Genomic DNA, 18,959 nt, shown 5'->3' with positions numbered 1-18,959 from the left:
TGCAGATGCAGACGTTTGCACAGACCAGGAAAGGGAAGGTGGGGGAGGGTAAATAGGAGGAGCCTTCGGGCAGGAGCTGCCATGCTGGCACGTAATGCTGGTGAATGGAAGTGAAGTGGGGGAGATAGAACATACAGTGCAAAAGGAGGCCATTCGGCCCATCGAGTCTGCACCAACCCACTTAAGTTCTCACTTCCACCCTATCCCCGTAACCCAATAACCCCTCCTAACCTTTTACGGTCACTAAAGGCAATTTATCATGGCCAATCCACCTAACCTGCATGTCTTTGGACTGTGGGGGGAAACCGGAGCACCCGGAGGAAACCCACGCAGACACGGGGAGAACGTGCAGACTCCACACAGGCAGTGACCCAGTGGGGAATCGAACCTGGGAGCCTGGCACTGTGAAGCCACAGTGCTAACCACTTGTGCTACCGTGCTGCCCAAGTAAATAGATGGGGTTGTAGGTGCCAAGGAAGTGTGGGATCTGGGGGAAGATACGTGATAGTGAGCGTGGTGTTGGAGATGACTGTAGGGGTTGGCCAAGGGCAGGGGGATGCGATGTGGCAGTGTTAGGAGGAAGAGCACGGTCATGAATGGAGAAGGGGGCCATCTTGGATGGGCCCAGTTTAGGCTGAAATTAAAGGGGACAGAATCGGCCAGTTGGATGGGGATAGCAGAAGGGAATGGAGGTGCAAGCCTCTGCTAAGGTTCGTAACATGGAACGTATGGGGTCTGAATGGGCCAGTGAAGAGGTCTTGGGTCTTTGTGCACTTGAGGAGCCTGAAGGCGGGGGTAGTCTTCCTGCAGGAGATTCACCTCTGGGTGACGATCAGGTTAGATTGAGAAAGGGATGGCTGGGTGGGTTAGGTATTTCATTCTAGTTTGAGTTAAAGTCGCGGGGGGTGCCCATCCTGTTGAGTAAATAGACGGGGTTGTAGGTGCCAAGGAAGTGTGGGATCCGGGGGAAGATACGTGATAGTGAGCATGGTGTTGGAGGGGACGCCGGTGGTGTTAGTGAATGTTTATGCACTGAATTGGTACGACATGAGGATTGTGAGGGGGCTGCTGGGAGTGATTCCAGACCTGGACATGCATTAGTTGATTACAGGAGGAGACTTTCATTGTGTGCTGGAGGCAAGGGTGGATGGATCGAGCCCCAAGTCAATTGGCAGGCTGCAGATGGCGAGAGAGCTGGGAGGGCTTATGGAAAAGATTGGTATGGTGGACCACTGGAGGTTTAGGAACTTCTTTTCCCACGTGTACAAAGTATACTCCAGAATTGATTTTTTTTTTGGGGGGTGAGCCGAGAGATGTTGGTGGGGGTGGTGGGGGTGGAGCATTCAGGAATCGTGATTTTGGACCATGCGCCGCAATGGCTGGAGGTTCGACTTAGCGCGAGGCAGGAGCAGAGGCAGGGATGGAGGTTACATTTGGGGCTTCTAGCGGACAGGGAGTTCTGTCGGTGATTAAGGCCTATGTGGAGCTGAATCAAAATGGGGAGGTATCGGCGGACACATACTGGGTGGCATTGAAGGCGATGGTTCGGGGGGAGATTATCGCGTTCAAGGCGCACGGAGGAGAGCATGGACGATTATTAGATGAGATAGTCGAGGTTGACAGGGAATATTTAAGGACCCCCAGCATGGAGGGATTGGCTGAGAGATGAAGTTACAAGGGCAGTTAGACAGGCTGATGACAGAGAAGGCAGTTGGGCAGCTACGGAGGGCAAGGGGGCGCAGTGCGAATATGGAGAGAAGACGAACCGCATGCCAGCCCATCAGCTATGGAGAGAAATCCTGAGTGCGCTGACAGGGAATGGGGAGGTAATGTCAGAGCCGGGGAAGATATATGAGACGTTCAGGGAGTACTATGAGAAATTGTACGGTGCCTTTCCTGGGGCTGAGGAAGGGGATATGGGGCGATTTCTGGACGGGCTGGAATTTTCAAGGCTGGATGAGGAGAGGAGACAGGCACTGGGGAGATGGGGCAGCACGGTGGCGCAGTGGTTAGCACTGCTGCCTCACGGCACCGAGGTCACAGGTTCGATCCAGGCTCTGGGTTACTGTCCGTGGAGTTTGCACATTCTCCCCGTGTTTACATGGGTTTCGCCCCCACAACCCAAAGATGTGCAGGGTAGGTGGATTGGCCACACTAAATTGTCCCTAAATTGGAAATAAAATGAATTGGGTACTCTAAATTTATTTTAAGAAGAGTTGAGAGTGGTGATGGAAAGCATAAAAGGGATGAAGTCGGGAAAGGCCCTGGGTCGGGTGGTTACCCCTTGGCGTTCGAAAAGGAGTTTGCAGCAGAGTTGGCACCACTCTTATTGGGGATGTTTAGTGAGGCGCTGGAGAAGGGGGAGCTGTCGGAGACAATGACACAAGCTTGATTATGCTCTTTTTTAAGAAAGGGAAGAATCCGTTGGAGGTGTAGATGGAGTCAATGGATGGGAGGCAGGTTCGTGTAATGGACTGGGCGGTGTTCACGACTCTCTGAAGTTTCTTGCGGTAATGGGCCGAGCAGTTGCCATACCAGGCTGTGATGCAGCCAAATAGGATGCTTTCTATGGTGCATCTGTAAAAGTTGGTACGGGTTAATGTGGACATGCCGAATTTCCTTAGTTTCCTGAGGAAGTATAGGTGCTGTTGTGCTTTCTTGGTGGTAGCGTCGGCGTGGATGGACCAGGTCTGATTTTTGGAGATGTGCACCCCTAGGAATTTGAAACTGCTAATCATCTCCACCATTGATACCGACAGGGGTGTGTACAGTACTTTGCTTCCTGAAGTCAATGACCAGCTCTTTAGTTTTGCTGGCATTGAGGGAGATTGTTGTCGCTACACCACACCACTAGATTCTCTATCTCCTTCCTGTATTCTGATTCGTCGTTATTCGAGATCCGGCCCACTATGGTCGTATCATCAGCAAACTTGTAGATGGAGTTGGAACCAAATTTTGCCACGCAGTCCTGTGTGTACAGGGAGTTGAGTAGGGGGCTAAGTATGCAGCCTTGCAGGGCCCCGGTATTGAGGACTATTGTGGAGGAGGTGCTGTTGTTCATTCTTACTGATTGTGGTCTGTTGGTCAGAAAATCGAGGATCCAGTTGCAGAGTGGAGAGCCAAGTCCTAGGTTTTGGAGCTTTGATATAAGCTTGGCTGGGATTATGGTGTTGAAGGCGAAGCTGTAGTCAATAAATAGGAAACGAAAGGGAAAATGCCAGCAAGTCTGGCAGCATCTGTAGGGAGAGAAAAGAAATAATGTTTCGAGTCCAATGACTCTTTGTCAAATCCCCTTGTTGAAGGCGGAGCTGTAATCAATAAATAGGAGTCTGATATAGGAGTCCTTGTTGTCGAGATGCTCTGGGGATGAGTGAAGGGCCACGGAAATGGCGTCTGCTGTGGACCGGTTGCGACGGTATGTGAATTGCAGTGGATCAAGGTGATCTGGGTGCATGGAGGTGATGCGTTTCATGATCAACCTCTCGAAGCACTTCATTACGACTGAAGTCAGGGCCACCGGATGGTAGTCATTGAGGCACGTTACGTGGTTCTTCTTTGGCACCGGTGTGATGGTGGTCTTCTTGAAGCAGGTGGGGACCTCGGAGTGGAGTAGGGACAGGTTAAAGATGTCCGCGAACACCTCTGCCAGCTGGTCCGTGCAGGCTCTGAGTGCATGACTATGGATCCCGTCCGAGCCCGTTGCCTTCCGAAGGTTCACTTTCAGGAAGGCCGATCTGACTTCGGAAGCTGTGACGGTGGGTATGGGTGAGTTATGGGCTGCTGGGGCACTCGACAGTGAAATGTTGGTTACCTGCTCGAACCGAGCATAGAATGCATTGAGTTCATCGGGGAGGAGTGTGCTGCTGCCGGAGATACTGCTCGGCTTCGCTTTGTGGCCCGTTATGTTGTTTAGTCCTTGCCACAACCGCCGAGAGTCTGTCTGTGACTCTAGCTTGGTTTGATATTCTCTCTTGGCATCTCTGATGGCTTTGCGGAGGTTTTACCTGGATTTCTTGTATAGGGCAGGGTCGTCAGACTTCAACGCCTCAGATCTGTCCTTCAGTAGGGAGTCAATCTCACAATTGAGCCATGGTTTCCGGTTGGGGAACATAGAACAGTACAGCACAGAACAGGCCCTTCGGCCCTCAATGTTGTGCCGAGCCATGATCACCCTACTCAAACCCACGTATCCACCCTGTACCCGTAACCCAACAACCCCATAACCTTACTTTTATTAGGACACTACGGGCAATTTAGCATGGCCAATCCACCTAACCCGCACATCTTTGGACTGTATGTACGTATATACAAAACGTATGTACCGCTTTCTTTGGCACGCAATCGTCCACACATTTGCTGATGAAATCTGTGACGGTGGTGGCATACTCATTTAAGTTGGTCTCGGAATTCTTAAATGTGGACCAGTCCACTGTCTCTAAGCAGTCACGCAAGAGCTCTTCTGTCTCCTCGGACCAGCACTGCACAACCTTCTTAGCTGGATTCTCCCGCTTGAGTTTCTGCTTGTAAGCCGGGAAAAGGAGCACAGTCTTATGGTCTGATTCCCAAAATGCGGTCGGGGAATGGAACGGTAGGCGCCCTTGATTTTTGAGTAGCAATGGTCAAGAGTGTTGTCGCCCCTGGTGGGACAGGAGATGTGCTGGTGGAATTTTGGCAGTACACTCTTGAGGTTGGCCTTGTTGAAGTCTCCGGCCACGATGAACAAGACCTCCAGGTGTTCTGTTTCGTAGTTGTTTATAACTGTGTACAGTTCGTCCAGCGCCTTCCTCACTTCTGCCTGGGGTGGGATGTAGACCGCTGTGATAATGGCTGAAGTGAACTCACGTGGAAGATAGTATGGGCGGCAGGCACTTCACGGTCAGGTATTACAGGTCCGGGGAGCAGTAGGTCACCAGGGTCGCCATATCCAAGCACCAGGAGGAGTTGATGAGGAGGCAAACCCCTCCACCCTTTGCTTTGTCTGATGATGCCGCGCGGTCCGCCCGGTGAATTGAGAAGCCTTCAGGTTGTATGGCACAGTCCGGTGAGGTGGGGGTGAGCCATGTCTCGGTGAAACAGAGCACACAGCAGTCTCTTACTTCCCTTAGAGGTAAGTCTGTGGTAAGATGTGGTGGCCTTCGCATCTCTAGTTGCCCAGCAAAGGATTTTATTGGAATGGTGGTTGACTATACCGCCGGGGGTGGCGGCCTGGCTAGGGGACCTGTACGACGGTTGGAAAAGATTAAATTTGAATTGAGGGGATCAGCGGAGAGCTGTGAGGCATGGTTTATGACCATGTTTGAGGAATTGTTTGTTGCCGGGGTTGGGGGGGGGAGGGTGTGAGATGTGGAGAATGGTCTCCGACTTATTTACATTTTTGTACTTTTGAATATGTTTGGAGTAAAATACATCTTACGAATCTGTGGAGAGAGAGACACAGTTAACAGGCGTCATCTACTCAAATGGGGACAGAGTCCCGGAGTAGGCAAGATCAGCTGGGTGTTTCCCTGTGCTCGGAGCATAGACATCATGACAAGAGCCCTCTCAGAGAATCCAGGAACTCAGAGATGCCATATATGTGGACGTCACATGCCGACAACTTCACAACATCATCATGAGGGACTGGCCTGAGTTCTCAGGGTGCCTTCCGCACAAGCTCCACACATTCTTTGCCAGCAGAGATGAATTAACTGTAGAGGACGCACTGATGCAGCGTGGTCAGCAATTCATCATTCCTAGATCTCTCCAGAGGATCTACACCCAGCAACATCAAAGGCACCCAGTGTTGGAAGCAACCAGATTAAGGGCAAAGGAATCACTCGACTGGCCCTCCATGTACATAGAGGGAAGTTTCCAGATGTGCACCTTGCAATACACTCAACGCATCAAACCAAAAGAGAACCACAACTACATGAGGTCCTGGGCTTCTCATTTTACGACAGTTGCCATTTTCTTTTTATTTATGTATTTTTAAACTTAAAGTACCCAATTTTTTTTTCCAATTAAGCGGCAATTAGCTTGACCAATCCACCTACCCTGCACATCTTTGCGATTGTGGGGTTTGAGGCCTATGCAGACACGGGAAGAATGTGCAAACTCCACATGGACAGTGACCCGGGGCCGGGATCGATGCTGCCCACAGGTACGGTAGCATTGTGGATAGCACAAATGCTTCACAGCTCCAGAGTCCCAGGTTCGATTCCGGCTTGGGTCACTGTCCGTGTGCGTGGGTTTCCTCCGGGTGCTCCGGTTTCCTCCCACAGTCCAAAGATGTGCAGGTTAGGTGGATTGGTCATGATAAATTGCCCTTAGCGTCCAAAATTGCCCTTAGTGTTGGGTGGGGTTACTGGGTTATGGAGATGGGGTGCAGGTGTTAACCTTGAGTAGGGTGCTCTTTCCAAGAACCGGTGCAGACTCGATGGGCCGAATGCTCCATTTCTCCAGCTTTCACCTGAAACACATTACAGAAGCCATCCCCTATGGACAAGCCCTCCGTATACACAGGGTCTGCTCAGATGAGGAGGAGCGTAACAGACACCTACAGATGCTGAAAGATGCCCTCGTACAAACGGGATATGACGCTCGACTCATCGATCGACAGTTCCAACGCGCACAGCAAAAAACCGCACCGACCTCCTCAGAAGACAAACACGGGACACAACTGACAGAGTACCCTTCGTCGTCCAGTACTTTCCCGGAGCAGAGAAAATACGACATCTTCTTCGCAGCCTTCAACACCTTCATCAATGAAGATGAACATCTTGCCAAGGTCATCCCCACACCCCCACTACTTGCCTTCAAACAACCGCGCAACCTCAAACAAACCATTGTTTGCAGCAAATTACCCAGCAAATTAACACTGCAATGAAGTTACTCTGAAAATCCCCTGGTCACTGCACTCCGGTGCCTGTTTGGGTACACTGACGGAAAATTCGGAATGTCCAATTCATCTTAACAAGCATGTCTTTTGGGACTTGTGGGAGGAAATCGGAGCGCCCAGAGGAAACTCATGCAGACATGGGGAGAAGGTGCAGACTCCACACAGTGACCCAAGCTGGGAATCGAACCCAGGACCCTGGTGCTGGATGGCGGTATTGGAGATTTGGAATTGGGGCGAGGTTCGTGGCGTTGGTGCTGCTGTTGTATAAGGTGCCTATGGCAAGTGTTTACACTAACAGCATGAGTTTGGGTACTTTGCACTACACCGGGGCACAAGACAGAAGTGCCCAATGTCGTCGCCGTTCCCCCCCAACCCCCCCCCCCCCCCCCCCAACCCCTTGGCCATTGCACTAAGGAGCTCGGGGCTGCGGAAGGAGATAGTGAAGGGGTGGGGGTGCATCATAGAGTGTCCTTATACGCCGATAATCTGCTGTTGTGCATCTTGGAACCGAGCACGTCGGTGGGGAGTATAATGGAGCTGCTCCAGAGATTCGGCACATTCAAGGGGTATAAATTGAATTCATGGTCTCCCATAGTAGGGACGGGAGTGGGGAGGGCTGCCATTTGTTTGGCGGCAAACCACTTTAGGTACTTGGGGGTGCAGGTGGCTTAGGAATGAGCAGGGCTCTGGAAATATAATTTTCTAGCTTGGTGGGACCTGCCAAGGTAGGATAACCTCCCTGTCTCTTTAGCGGGTCAGGTGCATGCAGTTATATTTTGCCACAATTCTTATTTTTATTCCAGTGCCCGTCGTTTTATGGTGGAGGGGGGGGGGGGGGGGGGGGGGGGTAGGCCTCCCAGGCTTGCTGTACTATTATTGGCCGGCAAATGAAGGTGTGGGGCTGGAGCAGGGAGGGGAGGCTCGGTGGGTAAAGGTGGAGGCGGGCTTTTGTAGGGGGTCGGGGTAGCGGGCGCTGGCAATGGCGTCACTCCTGATGGCTCCAGGAAACTACTCGGTGAGTCCGGTGGTGATGGCCACAATAAAGATTTGGAGGCAGTTTAGGCAGCACGTTAAGCTGGGACCGTGTCGGGGGGATGCCGATTTGGGGGAATCATGGGCTCAAGGCAGAATGATGGATGCGAAGGGGATCAGTGAAATGGAGGAAGGGGGGTGATTCGCAAGCATCGAGGAGTTGGGAGAGAAGTATGTGTTGGCACAGGGGGAAGGGTTTAGGTACATGCAGGTTCAGGACTTTGCAAGAAAGGCTTTCCTGACATTCCCGATAGCGCCGGCCTCTTCGTTGCTGGAGGTGCTGCTGTCAGTGGGGGTGCTGAAGAGGGGGGGGGGGGGGGTTCATGTCAGCGATCTGTGGGGGATCCTGGAGGAGGGTAGGGTATCCATGAAGGGGATTAAGGCAAAGTGGGAGGAAGAGCTGGGTGGGGGGCACTGAAGAGGGATTGTGGTGTGAGGTGCTGAGGAGGGTAGATGCCTCGACTTCCTGTGCGAGGTTGGGGCTGATACAGCTGAAGGTCGTGTTCAGGGCGCACCTCACAAAATCAAGGATGAGCCTGCTTTTTGAGGAGGTGGTGGATGTCTGTGAGCGATGTGGGAGGGGCCCTGTGAATAATGTTCATATGTTTTGGTCCTGCCAAAGTTGGAAAGGTTTTGGAGGACGGTGTTCAGTGCGATCTCGGGGGTTTTGCATGTGGATGTGGAGCCCGGTCCCCGAGAAGCCACATTCGGGGTGTCGGACCGGTCCAAGTTGTAGGCAGGTGCGGGGCAGCCTTCGCCTCGCTGATTGCTCGCGAGCGGGTCTTTTTGGGGTGGAGGTCAGCTTTTCCACCCTGTGCCTCGGCGTGACGGGGGAGCCTGCTGGAGTTTTTGACCCTGGAGAAAGTGACGTTCATGCTGAGGGGTGGGCATAGGAGGGGTTCTACAATTGTTGGGATTTGTTCATCATGTACTTTTGGGAGTTGGTTACTGTTGGGAGGGGGAGGGGGGGCTTGTGTTTTGTATTGTTGGGGTTCTTCTTTTGTATGGTGAAAACCTGTTGACTAAAAATATTTTTTAAAAATAAATTAATAAAGGAGTTCCCCCAGATCACGGGCAGAGGAAGTGCATGGTGTAGCTTCTCAGCTCGTGAATAAAACATTGCTTGTTCCAAGACCTTGGTCACCAGTCCTGGAGAATCCAGGATGCCTACAGTGGGAAACCATCTTCTTCAACCACTGCAGCCCATGTGCTGCAGGGACTCCCACAGCTAATGAGTATTAGGATTTTGAAGCGAACAGCACAAAATCATTCACCATGTACAGACAACTTCCTGCTTTGTCAACGTTACGCATCACTCAATGTGTATACTGTTCAAGAGTAACTCGCTACGTCACCTGGTAAGTCAATAGCGACTGCCTCGTATCCCGCCTCAGCCAACTTCTGGAGGGTTCCAAGCTTCAACCAATTCTCAGAGGAGTAGAGAAGGCCATGGAGCAGCAGCACAGAGAGCCTGGGAGGCTCTTCCGTGGGTGTGGTCAGGCGGTAAAACAGTTCCTGGCCTTCAGATTGCACAGTGCCTTCCTTGGTCTCAATACTCACCATGGTTCCCAGCAGTTACTGCAGCATCCTGCAGAGGAAACAATGGATAGCACGGGGTTAGACACAGAGGAGCAGAATTAGGCCACTTGGACAATCAAGTCTGCTCCGCCATTCAATCATGGCTCAGATTTTCACATCCCCATTCTCCTGCCTGCTCCCCATAACCCCTGATCCCCTTATTAATCAAGATTAATCAACACTCCCTCTACAATGTTCCCATCAAACACTCCCAGGACAGGTACAGCACGGGGTTAGATACAGAGTAAACTCCCTCTAAACTGTCCCCATCAAACACTCCCAAGACAGATACAGCACGGGGTTAGATACAGAGGGAAAGATTTCTAAGTGTGGTAGTGATCGGGAGCTGCTGCAAGCTTCCTGGCGCTCGGCGCGGCGAGGCTGGCAACGCTATTCAACGTTAATTGGTCCGCTTAATGAGGCCCCAGGGGCTTCTCGCTGCAAATGAACACTTTCCAGCTGATTCGCCGGCACTGCACTCGCCAGCCCCGCACTAACAAGGTTGAGCAGCACCTAAACAGCAATTGAACGACCAGCCCCACTCAGCTCGCAGCCATGGCACCGAGACATAGGGAGCTCCTCGATGCGGTGGAGGACAGCGGGGATGTCCCGTTCCCCCGAGAGTCCTGGAAGGTGTGCCTCAGCGCAGCCAGTACAGTCTGGGATCAGCTGGCAGCTACCGTGAGCTCGGGCGGTGTGACCAGGAAGATTGGCATCCAGAGTCGTCAGAAGGTCAACCACTTACATGGGAGACTTGATAGACACTAACGTCCCCATCCCCCCTCCTTGCAACCCCTCCCTTCACCCCCTCTCTCTTCAATCCCCCCCAACCCTTCCTTCACAACCCCCTTCCCACCACTGAACCACGTGTGCAGCAACGATGCCCCCTGTGTCCCCACAGGAGAAGCTCACCCACAATAATTAGGGGCCTCACGGTAGCATGGTGGTTAGCATCAATGCTTCACAGCTCCAGGGTCCCAGGTTCGATTCCCGGCTGGGTCACTGTCTGTGTGGAGTCTGCACGTCCTCCCTGTGTGTGCGTGGGTTTCCTCCGGGTGCTCCGGTTTCCTCCCACAGTCCAAAGATGTGCGGGTTAGGTGGATTGGCCATGCTAAATTGCCCCTAGTGTAAGGTTAATGGGGGGATTGTTGGGTTACGGGTATACAGGTTACGTGGGTTTATGTAGGGTGATCATTGCTCGGCACAACATCGAGGGCCGAAGGGCCTGTTCTGTGCTGTACTGTTCTATGTTCTATGTTCTATAATTGGGACAGGGTCCAGACTGTTGGTGCGGTGCCGGACATACGAATCCTCACCACCTTCGAGGAGCAAGCCCTGGAGGTGACGCGGCTGGCCGAGGAGAGAGCGGTCACCAACACGAATGTTGACAAAGCAGCAGAAGAAAGGAACCACCAGGCCCCACCATTTTTATTCTCCTCCTTTTTCACATTTTCTCCCAAACTTACACCCACCAACAATAAACAATAATCAGCAACAAATACGTCAATCCCCATAACAATAACAACGATCCCATCCTCCCACCAACCCCCAAACATCAGCCCGCATGTTCACACAAACAAATGACAAAAAGGAATCAGGGATTACACACAGTCACCCTTAATACACACAGCCCCCCTCCCCCCACCCATCCCCCCCCCCCCCCAAACTAATGTTCGATGTTATCCAGTTCTTGAAAGTGCATAATGAATAATGACCATGAATTGTAGAACCCCTCCGTCCTTCCCCTCAGTTCGAATTTAACCTTCTCAAGGGTCAAGTATTCCAACAGGTCGCCCCACCTCGCCAGGGCACAGGGTGGAGAGCCTGATCTCCATCCCAACAGGGGAATGAGAGGTGGGTCTCGTGGACCAGATAATACGAAAGGTCATGAGGGTAGATGGGAGAGAAGAGAAAGAGGCAAGTTCAGGGCTCGGGCAGGGGGACCTTGAGAGGACGTCTGGCCCATTGGGTGAGAAGGGGGGTGAGATAGCTGAGGCAACTGACTGGATTGTCTTCGTAACTAGTCCATGAGCTGCTCACACGGAGGGGACCGGGGAAGAGGTGGTATTGGGAGATCATTTACAGCTGAGGGATTATCTGCCCGAGGTTATCTTTGCATTCCTGCAATAATGACCAGATTTTGCTGACGAGATCAATACTCAATAGTTTAATTGGTCTGGTGGGTGAATGGCGAAACCAATTGTCTGCCACATTCTTTCAATGCTGCATCCCTTGGATTCAAGGGAGTGAGAGGCAAGAGCTGTACCAGAGGGAGCGGCCAGGGTGAGAGCGAGTTATGGTTTTATCAGGAATGAGCCCGTCAAAGGTGGAGGTGAGGGTGCAATTCAGTCAATCAGTAGCTGCAGAAACATTGCGGCTCACAGAGGGCCAAATGCGCGACAGTTTGGATTTTGAATGGCATTTGTAAGTGAAGTTGGGCTAGCTTTTTCCAGCGATGGACATAGGAGATAGAGATGGGGTGATGTGAGTGGAGAATGATATGTATAATGAGCATACATGTTCTCATCTGTAATTGAAAAGATGTGAGGTCAATGAAAGACAATAAATGCATAACTGCACCCAGGAGGCTGGCTATGGGTTGGGAAGTTTACCTGGGAGGGAGTATTAGGCAGCAGTGAACTCAGAGAAGGGAGCGAGAGCACAACGAGTTGAGGTGAGAAAGGGAAGTCATTCGACTCAGAGGCGGAGGGAAAACAAACAATGAAGAAATCTTGGCGATTTGTATTGTGTTTGGGAGAGTGGTACAGAATAATGACTTTAATGAGAGGGTGAGGGGGTGGAACAAGGCGAGGCGCTTAAAGGAGGAGATGGTGCAAGAAGAGGAGGAACATGCGTGATCCGGTGATTAGCACCGCTGTCACCTCACTCATCATGACAGAACAAAGAACAAAGAACAAAGAAAATTACAGCACAGGAACAGGCCCTTCGGCCCTCCCAGCCTGTGCCGATCCAGATCCTTTATCTAAACCTGTTGCCTATTTTCCAAGGTCTACTTCTCTCTGTTCCCCGCACGTTCATATATCTGTCTAGATGCATCTTAAATGATGCTATCGTGCCCGCCTCTACCACCTCCGCTGGCAAAGTGTTCCAGGCACCCACCACCCTCTGCGTAAAAAAATGTCCACGCACATCCCTTAAAGTTTCCCCCTCTTACCTTGAAATCGTGACCCCTTGTAATTGACACCCCCACTCTTGGAAAAAGCTTGTTGCTATCCACCCTGTCCATACCTCTCATAATTTTGTAGACCTCAATTAGGTCCCCCCTCAACCTCCGTCTTTCCAACGAAAACAATCCTAATCTACTCAACCTTTCTCCATAGCTAGCACCCTCCATACCAGGCAACATCCTGGTGAACCTCCTCTGCACCCTCTCTAAAGCATCCACATCCTTCTGGTAATGTGGCGACCAGAACTGCACGCAGTATTCCAAATGTGGCCTAACCAAAGTCCTATACAACTGTAACATGACTTGCCGACTCTTGTACTCAATACTCCGTCCGATGAAGGCAAGCATGCTGTATGCCTTCTTGACCGCTCTATCAACCTGCGTTGCCACCTTCAGGGTACAATGGACCTGAACTCCCAGATCAATCTGTACATCAATTTTCCCCAGGACTCTTCCATTGACCATATAGTCCACTCTTGAATTAGATCTTCCAAAATGCATCACCTCGCATTTGCCTGGATTGAACTCCATCTGCCATTTCTCTGCCCAACTCTCCAATCTATCTAGCTTTGACAAAGAGTCATCGGACTCGAAACGTTAGCTCTTTTCTCTCCCTACAGATGCTGCCAGATTGCTGAGATTTTCCAGCATTTTCCCTTTCATTTCAGATTCCAGCATCCGCAGTAATTTGCTTTTCTCCAATCTATCTATATTTTGCTGTATTCTCTGACAGTCCTCCTCGCTATCTGCAACTCCACCAATCTTAGTATCATCTACAAACTTGCTCATCAGACCATCACCTATACCTTCGTCCAGATCATTTATGTAAATCACAAACAACAGTGGTCTGAGGTCGCGGGCACTGATCTCTCTGATCCTGAAGCGGGATAAGGACCCCTTGCAGTGTGGATCATACAGGCCTATCTCGCTCCTCAATGTTGACGCTAAGTTGCTGGCGAAGATCCTGGCCACCAGGATAGAGGACTGTGTGCCAGGGGTGATACACGAGGATCAGACAGGATTTGTCAAGGGACGGCAGCTCAACACGAATGTGCGGAGACTGCTAAATGTTATTATGATGCCGGCAGTGGAGGGGGAGGTGGAGATAGTGGTGGCGCTGGATGCGGAGAAAGCGTTTGATAGAGTTGAGTGGGGGTACCTGTGGGAGGTGCTGGAGCGGTTCGGATTCGGGGAGGGATTCATCAAATGGGTGAGGCTGCTCTACGCGGCTCCGATGGTAAGTGTAGTTACCAATGGAAGGAGATCAGAGTACTTTAGGCTCTACCGTGGGACCAGGCAGGGGTGCCCCCTGTCCCCCTTGCTCTTTGCACTGGCGATTGAACCTTTGGCTATGGCGTTGAGGGAGTCAGGGAGATGGAGGGGTCTGGTGCGGGGTGGGGAGGAACATCGTGTATCACTGTATGCGGACGACCTGCTGTTGTATGTGGCGGATCCAGAAGGGGGAATGCCGGGGGTGATGGAGCTGTTAGCGGAATTTGGGGGCTTCTCGGGCTATAAGTTAAATTTAGGCAAGAGTGAGGTATTTGTAGTACACCGGGTGATCAGGAGGAGGGAATTGGGAGACTTCCATTTAAGAGGGCAGTGAAGAGTTTCAGATACCTGGGGGTGCAGGTGGCCAGGAGTTGGGGGACTCTCCATAAGCTTAATTTTACCAGGCTGGTGGAGCAGATGGAGGAGGAATTTAAAAGGTGGGACATGGTGCCGCTATCGTTGGCGGGTAGAGTGCAGTCCGTCAAAATGACGGTTCTCCCGAGGTTCTTGTTCCTTTTTCAGTGTTTGCCCATCTTTATCCCTAGGGCCTTTTTTAGAAGGGTGACTAGTAGCATCATGAGCTTTGTTTGGGCGCATGGGACCCCGAGGGTGAAGAGGGTCTTCTTGGAGCGGGGTAGAGATGGGGGGGGGGGGGGGGGGGGGGTTACCCAATCTCTCGGGGTATTATTGGGCGGCCAATGTGTCGATGGTGCGCAAGTGGGTAATGGAGGGGGAGGGGGCAGCATGGAAACGGATGGAGAGGGCTTCCTGTGGAGATACAAGCCTGGGGGTCCTGGTAACGGCGCCGTGGCCGCTTCCTCCTACGAGGTATACCACGAGTCCGGTGGTGGCGGCTACCCTCAAGATTTGGGGGCAGTGGAGGCGACATAGGGGAGAAGTGGGGGGCTAGATGGAGGCTCCGTTAAGGGGGAACCATAAGTTCATCCCGGGGAACATTGATGGGGGATTTCAGGGTTGGCACAGAGCGGGCATCAGACAGCTGAGGGACCTGTTTATTGATGGGAGGTTTGCGAGCCTGGGGGAGTTGGAGGAGAAATTTGGGCTCCCCCCGGGGAACATGTTCAGGTATCTGCAGGTAAAGGCATTTGCTAGGCGGCAGGTGGAGGGATTCCCTTCGCTTCCCGCGAGGGGGGTGAGCGACAGGGTGCTTTCGGGGGTCTGGGTCGGAGAGGGGAAGATATCTGATATCTACAAGGTTATGCAGGAGGCGGAGGAGGCGTCAGTAGAGGAGCTGAAAGCTAAGTGGGAGGGGGAACTGGGATCGAAGACGGGACATGGGCTGATGCCCTGGAGAGGGTTAATTCTTCCTCCTCGTGTGTGCGGCTTAGCCTCATCCAATTCAAGGTGCTGCACCGGGCCCACATGACTGGGACGAGGATGAGTAGGTTCTTTGGGGGTGAAGGCAGGTGTGTCAGGTGTTCGGGGAGTCCAGCGAACCATGCCCATATGTTCTGGACATGCCCGGCACTGGAGGAGTTCTGGAAGGGGGTGGCGAGGACGGTGTCAAGGGTGGTGGGATCCAGGGTCAAGCCAGGATGGGGACTCGCGATTTTTGGGGTTGGGGTGGAGCCGGGAGTGCAGGAGGCGAAAGAGGCCGGTGTGCTGGCCTTTGCGTCCCTCGTAGCCCGGCGAAGGATCTTGCTACAATGGAAGGATGCGAGGCCCCCAAGCGTGGAGACCTGGATCAATGACATGGCGGGTTTCATTAAGCTAGAGAAGGTCAAATTCGCCTTGAGAGGGTCGGTACAAGGGTTCTTTAAACGGTGGCAACCTTTCCTCGACTTTCTGGCTGAACGATAGGGTACTGGGACAGTAGCAGCAGCAACCCGGGGGGGAAGGGGGAGGGACAAGGGGGGTGGGGGGCGGACAATGACTATGTTTGTTTATTTAATTTTAATTTATTTTTAAGTTCTTTTGTTGTTCATTGGGTTTGGGGGGGTGGGGGGGATGTGATACATACGGTCTGGGGGGTGTTACAGTTATTATGGGTTATTTTGTTGCATTTCATTGTTTGTCGTTATGTTTTATATTTTCTGTAAAAAATTCCAATAAAAATTATATTTAAAAAAAAACAGTGGTCTGAGCACGGATCCCTGTGGAACACCACTAGTTACCTTTCTCCATTTTGAGACACTCCCTTCCACCACTACTCTCTGTCTCCTGTTGCCCAGCCAGTTCTTTATCCATCTAGCTAGTACACCCTGAATCCCATACGACTTCACTTTTTCCATCAACCTGCCATAGGAAACTTTATCAAACGCCTTACTAAAGTCCATGTATATGACATCTACAGCCCTTTCCTCATCAATTAACTTTGTCACTTCAACTTTGCCAAGAAAGGGTGAGTGGTGAGGGCAGGAAGCTTCATTAAGGGAGGAAGAAGGTGCCATCACCCCTCAACTAGGATTCTGTTAGACCATGATGGTGATGTAATCATCCACAACAGGTTCATGGATAGCAAGGCCCTTGTTGTCAAGTGAATGGAGGTTCTAAATGGAGACGAGTAAAAGGATAGTGAGAATAGTTCACGTGCAACATCCACAGAGTTAACACTGGGAGGGGTGGTTCTGACAGGAAGACGACTGGCAGAATTAGCCCCCAGCGGGTGCACTGGACGGGAAGATCAGCCAGAGAGACAATAAGACGCAGGAGCAGAAGTAGGCCACTCGGCCCATCGAGAGTGCGGTGTGGCATTTGGGTTTGCAGCTTGTAATGAGCCAACACAGAGTGCCTCGGTGTGCCTGTGGGAGGATGTCCAGAGAGGCACAGAGAGAAGCTGTAGGCTGATCTCAGAGAGTCCAGCCTGGGACGGCAGGAAGTGAGCAGGAATATTGACTGTTGAAGTTGGGGTAGGGAATGGTGGGGGGGCAGGGAATGGGAGAGCGGAGAAGTGAAAGGAGACATAGAACATAGAACAGTACAGCACAGAACAGGCCCTTCGGCCCTCGATGTTGTGCCGAGCAATGATCACCCTACTCAAACGCACGTATCCACCCTATACCCGCAACCCAACAACCCCCCCCCCCCCTTAACCTTACTTTTTAGGACACTAAGGGCAATTTAGCATGGCCAATCCCCCTAACCCGCACACCTTTGGACTGTGGGAGGAAACCGGAGCACCCGGAGGAAACCCACGCACACACGGGGAGGACGTGCAGACTCCGCACAGACAGTGACCCAGCCGGGAACCGAACCTGGGACCCTGGAGCTGTGAAGCATTTATGCTAACCACCATGCTACCCAAATGATGAGGAGGGGAGGGGATAAGAAAAATTGGAAAGGAAATAGAAAAATGGGGCTCAAATCCAGACCAACAACCAAAATGAGCCCATGATACAGTGCAAGTGACATAAAAATATTAATTTGGATTTTAAAAAAACATGATAGTAAACAGGCGATCGGAAACAGATGTTGTTAACAGGAAGTAGTACAGAGCTAAAAATTGGTGGTCTTGTGGTGTAAAACAATGACTTAGGAAGGGGGCAATTAGCACAGAGTAAGACTGAGCTGTTATCTGAGGTGGAAGACATATATAGCAAGTGAAATTTAGGAGCTAGACGTTGCCCAAGGAGGCACTTTCCAAGGAATAAAGTTTCCAGGGGTACACAGACTCAGTTTGCTAGAGTTGGAGAACATCAGGAATACCAAAAGCAACAGCAACTCCCTTACTGATTATTCAGTTCAGGAACAGGCCGGAGCTGAAAAACCAGCTCAACCAGTATCCAGATTCCACAAGCCACTGAGGTCTCTCATTCACAACAATGAAGGGGGTTGGGCAGTGACATGACCCAAGATATGCTGACTGAAGAGCAGCAACCGTCCCAATCAAACACTCCCAGCACAGGGTTAGATACAGAGTAAAACTCCTTCTAAACTGTCCCATCAAAAACTCCCAGCATAGGTACAGCACAGAGCTAGAGACAGAGTAAAGCTCCCTCTAAACTGTCCCATCAAACACTCCCAGTACAGGTACAGCATAGAGTGAGATGCAGAGTAAAACATCCTCTATATTGTCCCCATCAAACACTCCCAGGGTAGGTACAGCAAGTGGTTAGATACAGAGTAAACATCCCTCCACAACAGTATATTTCAAACTTTTTTTCTGGGGACCCATTTTTACTAACCGGCCAACCTTCGTGACCCACGCCGGCCGACCTTCGCGGCCCACGCCGGCTGACCTGCGCGACCCATCATTTTCTTTTACCTTGTCTGTTGCTGACAAAAATGAAGGAAATGGTTTTGGGTCCCTTTGGCCCCAATGGTTCCCCCAAACTTATAAAAAAAAGGCTGTGACCGCATAAAAAGAAATGCTGCCACACTGCGCATGCGCACCGATGATCGGGCACGCATGCGCAGTGCAGCCAGATTTTTAAAATATGTTTGTGGCCATTTTGAAGGCCGCTTGCAGCCGGCATAGTTAAAAGCCAGCTGCTGCAGCTGTTGCGCGCGGATTTGCGCGATCGGGAACGCCGCAACAGACGGCTCCACGACCCTCCTGACACCCGCCCGCGACCCACCCGTGGGCCGCGCCCTCGAGTTTGACAATGCCTGCTCTACAGTATCCCAATCAAACTCTCCCAGCACAAGTACAACGCAGGGTTAGACACAGAGTAAAGCTCCCTCTACAACGTTCTAATCAAACTCTCCCACGGCAGGTAAAGCAGGGTTTAGATACAGAGTAAAGCTCCCTCTACACTGTCCACATCAAACACTCCCAAGACAGGCACAGCACGGGGTTAGATACAGAGTAAACTCCTTCTGCACTCACTGTTTCAGGAGCAGTGAGTGTATTCAGATATTGGAAGGAAAGTTTTCAGACTACTGGATTGACAGAAAAGAAGTTGAACAAACCTAACTCTTGGAGAAAGTTGTACAGTTTGCAGCTGCCTGTTTCTCTGCTGATTATGTAACTCGTTCAGGAAAAAGCAGTAGAGATAGGCCTGCATTCGGAATGGGGAATCCGGTACCAGCGCCCTCTGCTGCTGGGAGATG

At 51.5% G+C, this 18,959-nt stretch overlaps 1 protein-coding gene across 1 annotated transcript in view; it reads right to left on the bottom strand.

Moving 5' to 3' along the window:
* Window positions 1-18,959, bottom strand: part of abhd14b (abhydrolase domain containing 14B) — a 28,868-nt gene extending 9,909 nt beyond the window's left edge. Inside the window, 2 exon segments of the mRNA XM_038810835.1 lie at window positions 9,265-9,497; window positions 18,819-18,959. Of these exon segments, the coding sequence (XP_038666763.1) occupies window positions 9,265-9,472 (208 nt within the window). The 5' untranslated portion in view covers window positions 9,473-9,497; window positions 18,819-18,959.

This window comes from Scyliorhinus canicula, chromosome 11 (assembly GCF_902713615.1).
Source record: "Scyliorhinus canicula chromosome 11, sScyCan1.1, whole genome shotgun sequence".
Classification (NCBI taxonomy): Eukaryota; Metazoa; Chordata; class Chondrichthyes; order Carcharhiniformes; family Scyliorhinidae; genus Scyliorhinus; species Scyliorhinus canicula.
This window is presented reverse-complemented; position numbering and strand designations above follow the sequence as displayed.